General features: G+C 36.8%; 1 protein-coding gene across 4 annotated transcripts; it reads left to right on the forward strand.

Moving 5' to 3' along the window:
* The first annotated feature begins 3,056 nt into the window (after window positions 1–3,056).
* LOC112453189 lies at window positions 3,057–12,873 on the forward strand. Of its 4 annotated transcripts, XM_025013799.1 has the most exons (4): window positions 3,057–3,376; window positions 3,736–3,906; window positions 4,386–4,593; window positions 12,757–12,873. In XM_025013799.1, exons 2-4 carry the CDS (start codon window positions 3,746–3,748, stop codon window positions 12,802–12,804), a joined length of 417 nt encoding a protein of 138 aa, XP_024869567.1. In that variant the 5' UTR covers window positions 3,057–3,376; window positions 3,736–3,745; the 3' UTR covers window positions 12,805–12,873. The 4 variants fall into 4 exon arrangements, with proteins under 4 accessions (XP_024869567.1, XP_024869564.1, XP_024869565.1 ...); XM_025013796.1 differs by lacking the exon at window positions 12,757–12,873 and having other exon boundaries at window positions 4,386–5,536; XM_025013797.1 differs by lacking the exon at window positions 12,757–12,873 and having other exon boundaries at window positions 3,057–3,370; window positions 4,386–5,536.
* Window positions 12,874–14,348: the final 1,475 nt, after the last annotated feature.

Genomic DNA, 14,348 nt, shown 5'->3' on the forward strand with positions numbered 1-14,348 from the left:
TTTCAGCTCGCTTGCGCACTCTATTCTTATATCTCTATAAGGTGGAAGCACATAAAATTGCAGGAGCCATAAGCAGAATGCAGAAGCCATAAAAGGTGGAAAACAATGTGACACACTTACTAGGCGGCCGGTCCCCTCGCGGGGTTGAGCTCTAACAGATACCATAGCGCAAGCGCATATGGCTTCTGCCTTCTGCTTATGGTTCCTGCAATTTTATGTGCTTCCACCTTTTACTGTTCCGTTCCGCTATTATTCCTTCTCCATCGGGATGCACCCTTTTTACGGTTCTTGAAACGAGGTGAAAGTTAAGCGGGGAGCACACACTTCTGCATAACGCATAATGCGTAAGCATAAGAAAATTGATTGGTCTATTTTCTTATGCACATGTATATGGACCAATCAGTTTTTTTATGCTTACGCATTATGCGTTGTGCAGAAGTGTGTGCTCCTCGCTTTACAAAAGTGAGGAAATTCACTAGGGTATCTATGATTTTATTGGTCGAAATCTAGTAAATCTGTTCACTTTTGTAATTTTCACTTCGTTTTACAGGGGTCGATTCTGTATCTTGGGACGAGGTGAAAATTACAAAAGTGAGGAAATTCACTAGAGAATCTACAATTTTATTTGTCGAAATCTAGTAAATCTGTTCACTTTTGTAATTTTTACCTCGTCTCAAAATACTGCAAAATACAGAATCGACCCCTAGAATCGACCTCCAGGGAGTCGATTGTGCATCTTGAAATGAGGTGAAAATTACAAAAGTGAGGAAATTCACTAGCGTATCTACGATTTTATTTGTGGAAATCTAGTAAAATCTGTTCACTTTTGTAATTTTCACCTCGTTTCAAGGTACACAATCGACTCCCAGCTTTATTTAGAACTTTATTTTCGCGTTTCCGTCCTAGGGGAAAAGATAGCTGCATTCCGATATTCACTCAAGGGGTCAATCATTGTATTAATGTGAAACGTGGAAAATGAAAAGTTTTATATGACTATCTCTTTCTATTTAACATCAATAGAAAGAGATATTTTTCATTTTTCACGTTTCTACCCTAGGGGAAAAGATTCATGATTGACAGGGTTGCGTTCGAAAACTTCACTCGGGCGCACACCAGCATTGTTCTGTCCTTGTTCAATTTTTAGTAAGTAACAAAGATGGAACGACGCGCTGTGCACCCGAGTAAAGTTTTCGAACGCAGTCCAGCAACTTTCAGGGCCGGTATCACAGGGTCCGTTCCGAGTTGCGCATGAAACGCATAGACTGCCTTACTGTTGCGTAGCGCTTCGGAATCGTTTCGTTTTGTCAATGCGCATGAAGCGCTTTAGTAATTCGGAACGGTTGTCTGCCCGCTCTGCGTACTAATGCGAATTGAAAAGGGATCGACGCCGTTCTAATCAATAGCTGCTGCCTCATTCGTGTGTTAGCCGACGACTGACACTTTTTTAAAAAAATTAATGACACGTTTTAATAAAATGTGAAATCGATTGTATTTCGTTTGTAGATTATTGTAGTGCATTTATTTTTGTTTGTTAATTTATAATTAATTTTAAATTAATTATTTAATTGTAGACCATGAAACTAGCCGACATATATTATAAAATTAAAAAATTTGAACATTACTTCCTCACAATTTTCAAGTATGCAAATTATAAATTTGCACGTTACTTACGCAACATTTTATTTCGCTCATAAAGCTACCTCTTATGAGAAAGCCTATTTTTTATGTATAATTATTAGTAGATATTTATTAATTTGGCTTCTTCATAGAGGAAGCTTTATGAGCGAAATAAAATGTTGCGTAAGCAACGTGCAAATTTATAATTTGCATACTTAAAAATTGTGATATCGAGGAAGTATAATGTTCAAATTTATAATTTGTACACTTAAAAATTATGAAGGAGCAATGTGCAAGTTTCTACTTGCACACTTAAAAACTAAGAGAAAGCAATGTGCAAGTTTCTACTTGCACACTTTTTTATTGTGATAAGCTTTATTGGCTAATATTTTTGTTATACTATTACAAAAATTAATTAAATACGTAATGTTTTTATTAAAATGATCCCTACTACGTGCGGATATTTCTTAATTTTTTCATTTTGTTTCATTTTTTTATTTATACATTAATTTTTTATTTCTACTTTAAAATAATTTTTTAAATATATAAAAAGTGATTTTATTACTAATTATAGTGGCACAAATATGGAGCTTTACAATCGACACAATGTTAAATCGATGTTGACTTGAGTAGTTCAGGCTACATGGTCCATATATGGACTTGTGAATATAAGACTGAAGAATATAACAGATTTAAAATTGAATAAATTGCGACTGGTTTGGCGCAATTTTTCTAATTTTATTATATTTTCAAGTCTTTTCTACCCGTATTTCATATATAATTCTTTAAGATTTGGTTGATTAGTTCTTGAGGCATCCTGTCTTTTTATTAAGAACGTTCAATGAATTTATTCAATCGCAATCTGTAAACAAAACACTGTTGCTGCTAAACAGTAGCGCAACTCTCTTCGTCAGATGATGCCAAAAACGCAGCGCGCATGCGCAAGTTGAGCCAGTTTATACGGTAACGCCATCTGAATCTCTCTCTCACTTACTCTTTCCATTTTCGCTCTTTCTCATGACCATTCAAATGTTTAGAAATTGGCGGCATTAGCTTACCACATCGGTTGTCACAGTATATGTGGTTATGTCGTTCAATTGATATTTTAGATAATTTAGATATTTAAAGAGGAGTGAAAAAAGTGAAGTGAAGTGATGTAAAGTGAAGTGATGTGAAGTGAAGTGATGTGAAGTGATGTGATGTGAAGTGAAGGGAAAGCAGGAAAGGAAGTGACATTTATCCTTAAAGAGAATTGTAGATCTGTACATATATTATATTGTTCAGATTTTCAATTCTCTTGCAGAAAACACTTTGATCTTAGCTCTGTTTCAGATGCAGAAGAAAACAGAAGTAGTAAGGAAATGAGTGCAAAAAAAACTAAAACCTGTTCAATAACAGGATGTCCTGGAAATCTTCAATTGGAATAAGGAAGACATGTATTTAGATTTCCAAAAGAACATGACAGGTTTTTCATTTTATTTTATAACAGTATTTTTAGTTTTTCTAATTACGTTATATTTTTTTACATAAATTTATAATGTTTAATACATTGTAATAACAGATGGTTGCAATGGGTACAAGCAAGTGGAAGACTAGATTTAAAAGAAAAAGGACTTGAATATTCGTATAGAAATTGCCGATTATGCTCTTTGCATTTTGAGGAGAAATGGTTTAGGATTAATAAAAGAAGAATTCTTCTTCATCCTGATGCCATACCCACAAGATTTGGAGAAGATTTAGCATCATGTTTTAAAACAATGTAGGTTATATAATTATGTTTTAGATTGCTATCAATTTTATTGCAGTTTCTTTTTGGTTGTTTTAAAATGTAATAATGGCCGCATTCAGGAAAGACAACTGTTGAGTGAGCGGTCAGTGATTCTTTAATATGATTGGTTCTTCTCCGGATCTAAGTGTAACAACCAATCATAATGAGCGCTCACTCAACAGTTGTGTTGCCTGAACGCGGCCAATATTTCATACAAACATATCCAGTCAGCACACATGTTCAAAATAAGAACATATATAATGACATCTTAAAAATATTATTTTCAAACATCATGTATTATTGATTTTGTATTAATATAGTAAATTATGTAACTTAAAATCTTTTTGCAGTGAAATAGAAATGGATGCAGAAGCAGAAAAGGACACAATAACGGAAGATATACAAGAGCAAGCAAATTCTGTTATAGAAAAAGAAAAAGGAAACAACATAGAAGAGGAAATTGAAATGGATACTGACAACATAGAAGAGGAAATTACAATGGATGTTGAAATTATGAAACCGTAAGTTTTTACATGTATTGCTATATATTATCCCATTTCTATACTTTTCTATTCATAAATATTATATATAAATTTATAAAAAATTTAGTAAAATAAAAATGTACATTTAGTATAATAATTATTATCAAATTATTATCAAGTTATTAAAAAACTATTAAGAGAAAAATAGACAACAAGTGCAAACTACTTATCTAACTGCTTATATATACTACTTTTACATTTTAACATAATATAAGTATTCTTTGTTAGGAGAGTACTATAGTAATATAGTATACGTAGATGTAGGCCAACAAAAAATTCATATATTTTTCATTGTCTTACATGCCTATATTATTTTTAAAATTACTTTTTTATTATTACTTATTGTGTTTTTATATACTTATTGTTCTTTGTTTTATAATTAAAATAGAATTTTATGCATACTTTTTTGTTCAATTTTTTTATTTTTTTTATTTTTAATGATTTTTGTGTTAATTTAGAAGCACATCCAGTATACCTGTCAAAACAATGATATCGAAAGCAACGATGACATCCAAGAAAAAGGACAGCCCTACAAAGAAACGGTTGTGCAAAACCATAGAGAAAATGAGATTAAAAAACAAAGATCTCCAGCAAAAACTGCGACGTCTTCGAAAGAAAGTGGAAAAAAGTATCACCACTAAAGAATCACCACATGGAGAAGATAAGGTACAAAAGAATAAAGAATTAGAAACTTTAAGAACATTAGGAAATAAGTGGTTACCGGACAAATTTAGTATGTTACTGTCAGTACAAGTAGACGCGCAAACAAGAGACAAACGTGGCATACGATACAATAATGATTTTAAAAAATTTGCTTTATCAATGTACTTTTTAAGTCCGCGAAATTATAAAGAATTAAGAAAAATCTTTACATTACCTTCCGTGCGTACTTTACAATCTTTCACATATAATTGGAATATTCTTCCTGGTCTTAATATAAAAGTCTTTGAGGCTTTAAAAATAAAATTAAATTCATTATCACTTATCGAGCGACATTGTGTACTGTGCATAGATGAAATGAGTTTAAAATCTCATTTATTTTACGATGTTTCACGAGACGAAATAATAGGATTCCAAGATGTTGGTGATAATAAATTACCAATATCTGCAAAGAATGCATTTGTTATTATGGCACGAAGTATAGCAGGCAACTGGAAAGTTCCACTTTGTTATTGTTTTGTAGCGACTACTTGTACAAGCGATACAATAAAAACTATTATTTTTGATGCAATAAGAAAATTAAAAGAATGTGGTGCTACTGTGCATGCGTTAATTACGGACATGGGTTCCAACTTTTTGCAATTATCTCGCGAATTAGGGATATCAACTAAAAATTCAATGTTTGTTGTTGATGAACAAAATATATTATATATTTTTGATACTCCCCATTTAATCAAAGCAACGCGTAATAATTTATTAAAGTATAATTTAAAATTTAATGATAAATTTTGCATCATGGTCTTATATTGTTCAATTTTATTCAAAAGATACTAAACAATGGATTAAGGCAGCTCCTAAATTATCTCCCATTCATATTGAACCCAATAATTTTTCGAAAATGAAAGTTAAGTACGCCGTACAAGTTTTAAGTAATCATGTAGCTGCCGGTATGTGCACGCGGGGGGGGGGTTTTTCCAATATGTCCTCGGGTGAGGACGGTTAGGCGCCTTCAGCACTAGGCCATTTGGCACAATTGATCTAAAACTAATAATGACCATATACTATAGTCTCGTGTCTCTATCACCATCAAAACACAGTCAATTCAAATCACTCTACGCGTAGCTCTAATGAATTTAAAAATTATATCCGCTATGTCCCAATTCTTCGCGCGTATTAAACGGAATATGTCTATATCCTCAGTAAATTCAAACTCTCTCAGCTCGGCATCCATGATTAACCTCTGATCGTCGTACTTATTGCATCTCAAAATAACGTGGTGTATATCCTCGTATTCACACCCGCATTCGCATCTCGCACTACCTATATAATTTTTCCTGTGCAGGGACGCGTTCAAATTATAATGGTTTGCCCTAAGGCGATTGATCCATGTAACAAAATATCTCTCCGCGCGGACCTTGCAAAACCACGGCTGTCTCGCCTCTCGATCATAGAATGTATCGAAATAGAAAGTGCCCTTGTGTTGAGCATCGCGTTCGATCGATAATTGCGTTGCCTTCCATGACTCCTCTCTCGCTCGCACCAACAAGTCCCCCACAGGGACCGAGATGGTGGGGTCGGGCTCCTCCTCCGTTGCCTCCTTAGCAAGTCCGTCAGCAATCTCATTTCCCAGAATGCCCACATGTGAAGGAATCCACACTAGCACGATCTTCTTGCCTCTCAATCTCTCCAAATTGTAAATCAATATTCTGGCCTCTGTGACATACTTATTTTTATGCACATTCAGGTGATTGTTGCAAATAGATTTAAGGACAGATTGGCAGTCGGACAAAATAATCACTTCATCACCACTCTCATATCTTCGCATCCACAGCAGCCGCAGGGCAGCACAGACCGCGAAAGCCTCAGCAGTATAAGATGAACATACACTAGGGAGGCTCATCTTGAAAGCCTCCTCTTGATCGCAAATCACAATGCTAGCACCAGTGGCCATCGCATCTTCCTTATAAGAGCCGTCGGTGAAGATGATATCCGGGTTGTTTTTCAGTTGGAACCTCTCGATTATCTTCTTGATCAGAGCTCGGTCGGAACACTTTTTATTTTTTCTCACTGCACCAATATCTAAGTCCACCCTCGGAATAAAGGTGTGGGCATTAAAAAATCCGTTGAAGATTTGCGGCTTCTCAACCGGGCCGCTAAGCCTTCTCGTTCTTTCCACTCTGCGCCATATCTCCGCAAGGAGAGAGAGTCTATATGCGGGTTGTCTATATCTCTTAAAATTCTCAGCCATCAACAGCCCACGCATCTTATCGCATAGGCCATTAGTGTTGTGAGCAATCGCCTTATTTGCGAAGTTAGCGCCCAGCATCAGCGCTCGGTCCCTTAGCAGCATCACCTTGGCCTCCGCGATGATCACGTTATTCGGAGTAGAGTTCCTATAACCAAGGGCAGTGCGTATCCCAAGATTTTGGGCTCTCTCCAACTTAAGCTGCAACGAGCACCCCCTGGGGAAGAACACGAAGCACGCATAGTCAACAACCGATCTGACGAGACTCTTGTATAGCAATAATGCAGTGTTGACCTCTATTCCTCTTGAGACCCCACATAGATATCTAATAATGGAGTTGGCACGGTTCACTTTACCCCTCACGATCTGAATTTGCTGTTCAAAACTCAGCTTGTTGTCCAACCAGACACCCAGGAATCTGGCCCCGCCACAATTAAAAACCCTGCACCCATCAATGACTATGTTCATATTTCTGTCGATGTACCCGCTCTTAGAAAAATCCACCAATACCGTCTTTCTAGGTTCCAGGTCCAGGCCCAGTCCCCGCAGTCGTTCAGCAATAATATCAATGGCCCTCTGTAATAGCAGTCTACATCTCTCCCGATTCGGTCCACGTACATAAACCCCGATGTCATCAGCAAACTCAACCACCTCGACACCCTCCGGCAAGTCCGCACATAGACCCTGTGTGTACAATGAATACAGTATCGGACTCAAGACAGCACCCTGCGGGAGGCCCCGATAAACAAGTCGATCCACAAATAAACCAGAATTAATTATAAATCGCACTCTTCTACGATACAGCCACAAACTGACGAATCTGGCTATAGCTGGGGGGCAATCAAGCGCTATCAATCTCCTCAACATTATCCAATAGTCCACACTGTCATACGCGGACGAGACATCTAGGAAGGCTGCCAACGTGTATTCACCAACGCACAACGCAGATTTGATGTCCGACACAATTCTGACCAGATTATCGGCACATGACTTACCCCTGCGAAAGCCACTCTGGGACGGGCTAAATTTGTCCTCCTTCTCAGCCCACCAGACCAAACGCTCATTGATCATCCTCTCCATCACTTTGCCAACGCAGGAAGACAGGGATATGGGCCTAACCTTTTCACAGCCGACCTTATCGATAAAAATCACTTGGTAGTTAAACCAGTCACCAGGTATGCAGCATGTTGACCACACCCTGTTGTAAATCTCCAGCAAATGTTCCTTGGCCATGTCCGGAAGGGCCTTGATAGTTTTATATTCAATGCCATCAAGCCCCGGGGATGAGTCCTTACGGATCATCTCCAAAGCCCTCGTCATCTCTTCCCGGGTAAACGGTGCATCCAACTCAGCATTTGGTCGACATCCATCAAAGTCAGAAATCGGCTCCACCCCCACAAAAGGCGGAGCAAGACAGTCGATAGAAGACTTCACAACATCCTCCCTATTCTTAGTGGGCCAAGTATTCCATTCCAAGTTTTTTCTGGCGTTCTTGAAAATACGCATAATCTTCCACACATATGATAGGCTGGTGAACCTATCGATGCCCTTACAGAACTCCTCGAAGCCAATCTTCTTCTTCTGCTTGATAGTTTTTTTAACTATCGCGGAAGCCCTCTTATACGCCTGCCAATCATGTAGACTCTTTGTAGACTTAAATGACTTGAAGGATTCCCTTCTGATACGAATGGCCTCGTCACACTCAGCGTCCCACCATTTATGAGACGGTTTTCTTCTATTCTGAGGGACGTGCGTGGGCGGATCGGTACTTCTTCTGCCCGAGGCCGTCGCAACAGCGCTCCCAATAGAAGCGATAAATGACGAGTAGCACGCCTCCAGATCCTGCCCCAGGAGAATGCGTCGCTGAGCAATATCCTTCATTTCCCCCTTCATTAATTCACAGAATCTACCCCAGTCCGTTTTCTTGGTAGACAACCTGTTGGTAACCTTACCATATATCAAAGGGGAGCTTCCAAATGAAAAAGATAACGGGTGATGATCGCTGCCCCAAGGATCCGGCTCCTGCGAGTATGAAACTCCCTCAATAATTTTCCTTGTGCCAAAGAGAAGGTCTAGGTTTGTGTCCCTTTGACCCCTGACACCGCCTCGAGAGCAAGTGTCCACATTCACGCACAACAGTTCCTCCTCATCCATAATTTCATGTAACAAGTCACCATTACCGTTAGTAGTTGGGCAGTTCCATAGGGTGTTATGGGCATTAAAGTCTCCCATGATAATTGTATCCAGGCCATTTCCCCTAATAGCATTAAAAATCGGTCTGAAATCATGTCTGTTCATCGGCTCACAGGGGTGCCTGTAAACAGCAACAATGTTAACATTATAAGATAGATTATTTGTCTTGACACACACAACATCATACCCCACCGGCAAAGCAACTTGTAATGGGATTTCAGAGAACTCCACAGAATTGCGTAGAGAGACAGATACACCGCCACTACCCAGTCTGTTGGCACTATTGACAGATTTAAAGTTAGAAAGAGTAACACCTCGTGGACCCTTACATCTTGTTTCTGTTAGAATCACAATGTCATACTCCGAAGCGTGTCGGGCCAGTTCCTCCTTACAACTACGGTATCCTCTGCAATTCCACAGAAGGAGCCTGAATTATGTTCTCTCGTGAGAGGGAGTCCTTCCCTCACTATTATTCTCCATATTCATATCCTTATTGGCACCATCCCCTGCACCGCCACGTGTAGGGGGAGATGCCTCATGTCTCTCCCTCGTCAATGCCTCAATCAGGCCCATCCTAGCCACTGGAAATCTCTCAATGAGAGACATTATGCTCGCAACGATCACACCCACCGCAGCATCCCGCTGCGCCGCCTCATCTCCAACCTCACGACGCACCACCTGAGACCAAGAAGCTCCTCGGTTACCAGATAAGGCCAATCCTCTTCTGTCCGCAGTAATATCTTCTTCATGACTATTAAATTGGGCAAAGTAGTTGCCGATACCACTTGAAATAGGCCTCGCTCTGCTTCTACCTTTCGGGGGGCCACTATCAGCATAGGAAAATTTACGCGGCGTTGGTTCGCGTGCCTCCGGTATCACAGGCCTCGTCCTCCGCGGCGGTAATACCGGCCAACTAGTAGGATCCATCCTGCTGTCCATAGGCCTATCTGTAGGCGGGGATTTTCCCTCCACCAGCCTTCTCGCACTGTAGAAAGAGATATTGTTAAACGCCATAATTGCGTTTATATTCTTGTTTTTCACGTACACCGGGCAACCACGGAAAGTTGATTTATGCGGACCATGACAATTGAAACATCGTATAGATTTTTTACATTGAACATTACCGTGTGTTTTATCTCCACACACGATGCAGCGAGTGTCGCTTTTACATGCCAACTTAGTGTGACCGAACTTAAAACAATTAAAACATTGTTTAGTTTGCGGAATAAACGGCCTTACTCTGAGGTTAACACCATGTTGAAAAATCTTCAGATTCCTGATACTTTTCGCCTTAAATGTTATCATAATATTATCCGTGGCCATGAGAGATGATGTTCTAGTAGCAACGTCCCACTTTCTCCGATACATTCTTTCCAGACTCAATATATCAGCCCTATCTTGCAACACTTCCCAAAGCTCCGGGATACCGGCCGGCCAGTCTGCAATAACGCCCTTGCTAATAATACTGCGTTGCTCAATATATGCTTTTATTTTTGGAACCCTTGATTTTTCAACAATCTTAAGCGCACGGTTGGCCTCTGTAGCATTAGCAAATTCTACTTCAGCCAAGAAATGGTTTAGCATTTCCACGGCTGTGGGGCGAATATTCGAATCAGAAAGGAGCATCCAAATTTTTATTTCATTCATGCCCTTTCTGGTAGCGGCATACTGTGGCTCAAGCCTAACGGTAATCTTAGCTTTACCTTCATAGTGTTCGTCAAACTTAGTATACCGCTGGAATTCCGGCTTGTTTACACACTTCTTCAATCCTTGTTCGCTTACTGTATATATCTCCTTTTCAATCCTCGACATGAGACTCACGTCCGTATCATGCCGCTCGTCACTGTTGTTCACGTGACCGCCCAAGGTTTCAGGCGTGCGCTCATACTGGCTATTATTGTTAATATCTTCGTCTACCGGAGACGTCGTCACACTCGTTTTATTGTTAATATCACAGTTCACCGGGTCACCCCTATCACAAATCGTATTGCCCACCTCCGTCTCGTTCCCCGGGGGCGAGAGCACTTGTAAATCAGTCGAGTTTTCTTCGTCGTTAATCTGATCCACAGACGTGGCGCGTTTTTTAGTAATCCCGGCACACATCATCTCGAGCCGGTCGTTCAACGATAAATTGTCCTTAGAGAACTCGTCAAAGTATTCTTCCGAAATACTCGACCTCTGTCTCTTATTGCACACTGAAGTGTCCATCGGCACACGCTTATCATCGTTAATATCACTCGGGACCACAGGAGGATTCATCCCTGGAATATCGCTCCCCCTCCGAGAGGGGAGCTACTAAAAATATATAACAACCGCCCGAATAGAAGGGTCACCCCGGGCCGGTACGATAAGGCAACACGACACTAACTATATCCTAGCAACTATCGATAGCGGTAGAGAGCGACTCGCAAACACGTCCGACTCGTGCGACGGTCCGAGCCGGAATCTCGTATGTGCACGCTAATGTCTGTAGGTTATCTTCCATCTGAAGCAATTGGGACAGTAGAATTTATTGATCGTTTCGATAAATTGTTTGATATATTAAATTCATCTTTTATGATCAGTCTAAAAGAATATAGAGAAGTTTTTATCGGAAGCACGAAACAATTGAAATTTTTACAAGAAACGTTGAATTTCTTAAAAAATATTACAACTATTAATAATAAGGGTAAAATTGTAAAGATTAAATGCTTTGAATGCTGGCAGATCACTATTAATAGTATTATACAATTATGGGACATATTGAAGACTTTTAATTTTCCATATCTACAAACTCGTAAAATAAATACGGATTGTCTCGAAAATTTTTTTGGTTCTGTTCGGCAACAATGTGGTAATTCTGTAAATCCAACTCCTATACAGTTTTCACGCGCTTTTAAAAAACTATTTAGTGTTAAATTATTACAACATTGTGATACGAAAAATTGTGCTCCAGATTCCGATGAAATGTTAAATCTTATGGAAACATCAAATCTTCACTCTACAGAATCCGACTTTAATACATCACCTACTTCATGTAAAATTTTAGATGTTCCAACACACGATTATCGTTCTATGGACCTGCCAGAACAAAATGCATTTAAATACGTTTGCGGTTATTTAATAAAAAGATGTTTAGCAATACATTCGTGTGAAGCGTGTACAGATTATATAAATGAAACTACTCAAGTTTTAGATAACACTACTTTATATTGTTCATTTCGTGATTATGGAACTGAGAATGGAGAACTTTTTGGAGCTTTGAATATTCCAAGTAATCAATTTTGTTCATACATACATAAATTAGATGAAATATTTATTAAAAATTTTGAAAGTAATTGTTATAAAAAAAATATTGGTGCTTATTTACTTTCTTTAGTAAAAGATATTAACTTTGAAACTCCATGTCCCAACTTTCCCTCAAATTTTCTTGTTAAATTATTTTTTCGCATGCGCATTTATTACGCACTAATACAACATAATAAGGCACGTAAAGGGGTTGGTCAAAGCAATAGAAAAATGTGGAATATTTTACATCTTTAATTTTGGTTTCTTTCTTGCATGATACAGTTTTTATCATAAATAATTTGTAATTTGTACACGTGTAGCGATAAGATAGATGTAAGATTATTTTTAATATCACAGTGGAGGTAAGATATATGGAAATAAAAAACGCTTATTGTAATATATAGCGGTAAGATAGAAATAAGAATATTTTTCATAAGATATATTATTATTTTTTTTTTATTCAGATTTGTCATATCATTGGTGGGACTGTGGGGAAACAAAATAAAAGCTGAATAGTCATTTTTGCCAAAGTGTAAGTAGATATATATTAACGATTTAGGTATATTAAGCGTCCATATTAATTTATGCTTTACATGTAACATACGTTAAGTTTATTATACTGTAATGATTGTAAAACTTTAAATTTTTATATTATTTAAACTAAATGTGTTACTTTTCGCAATAATAATTGAAATACGATCTTAGAAATTAAAAAACGTAAGTATATATGTTATAAACTTTGTATTTTATTGAAATACACATATTAATTTTGTTTTTTATTAGCAACTTTAAATAATATTTTGTAAATGTCACGTTGTATAATAGTTTGTATTCCATACACACATCATACACGCGCGCACGCGCGCGTGCTACGTACACATACACACGTTTTATACGACAAATGTATTTTTAAATAATATAAATGTCAAAGATATAAACTTATTCTAGATAATAAAAAATAAAATATATACATATGTTTATGAACAAAAACGTGTACTTTTTATATAAAATATATAAACTTTGCTGTTATACCTGAACTTACCATAAATTAATATTATTACATATCTTTCACATCTACATAATCAATTCTAAAGCGCAAACATATAATACTTCTTTATGAGTTTGCTTTTATAGATACAACAAATATAATATAATGTATACACAATTAATATTTATACAATTAGGTAAGTTAATATTTTTTAACACTATAAATTATAAGTTAAACTTAAATAATTTATAAAAATAATTTAATTACGTTAAAAGTCACATAAACAAAAAAATAGTAAATATTGCATTTAGAGATTACATTAACTTATCTTACTTCAGCTAAATAAAAAGTTAATTTTAAAAATTTATATTATATTAGAATGTCGTAACATGTTTTAAAATTAGATTACTTTAAATAAAATAATTATAATATAAATCATACACATCAAATAAATTTAATATTTTAATTGTTTAAATATTTTAGTGTTTATAAAAAAGAAATATTATTTTTTATATGAGAATATATATGTATCTTATTAATAATTTTTTCTTTTACATAATTACATTTTTAACTAAAACAAAAAGTTAATAAGTTAGGTTTTATATGCTTTAAAAATAATTAGAAAATAACTTGAAGTTAAAAATAAATTTATTTGAAATTAATTAAGTTGAGTTAAAAAAGTTATTAACTTCATTATTTAACTTTTAACTTTTTAACTGTTACTACCAACCATGATGCTTATTTATAATCCGAAAATCCGATTTCTCTGATGTAACAATGAATAAGAATGACAACATAAACCCTGCGTTCGTTTTCTCTCAATTTCTCCCACTGGGAACATGTACTATACTAAAAATATATAAGGTACGTTACGTATATTATAGATTTTTAATATAGTATATGTTCCCAGTGGAAGAAAACGAACGCAGGCAAAGACAGAAGGAAAGAGTAAGTGAGAAAGAGATTCAGATGGCGTTACCGTATAAACTGGCTCAACTTGCGCATGCGTACTGTGAATCTGGCTTCACCGACATCAAAAGTGCCGACAGAGAGTTGCGCTACTGTATA

Source organism: Temnothorax curvispinosus, unplaced genomic scaffold (assembly GCF_003070985.1).
Source record: "Temnothorax curvispinosus isolate PA1 unplaced genomic scaffold, ASM307098v1 QBEX01004124.1, whole genome shotgun sequence".
NCBI classification, from domain to species: domain Eukaryota; kingdom Metazoa; phylum Arthropoda; class Insecta; order Hymenoptera; family Formicidae; genus Temnothorax; species Temnothorax curvispinosus.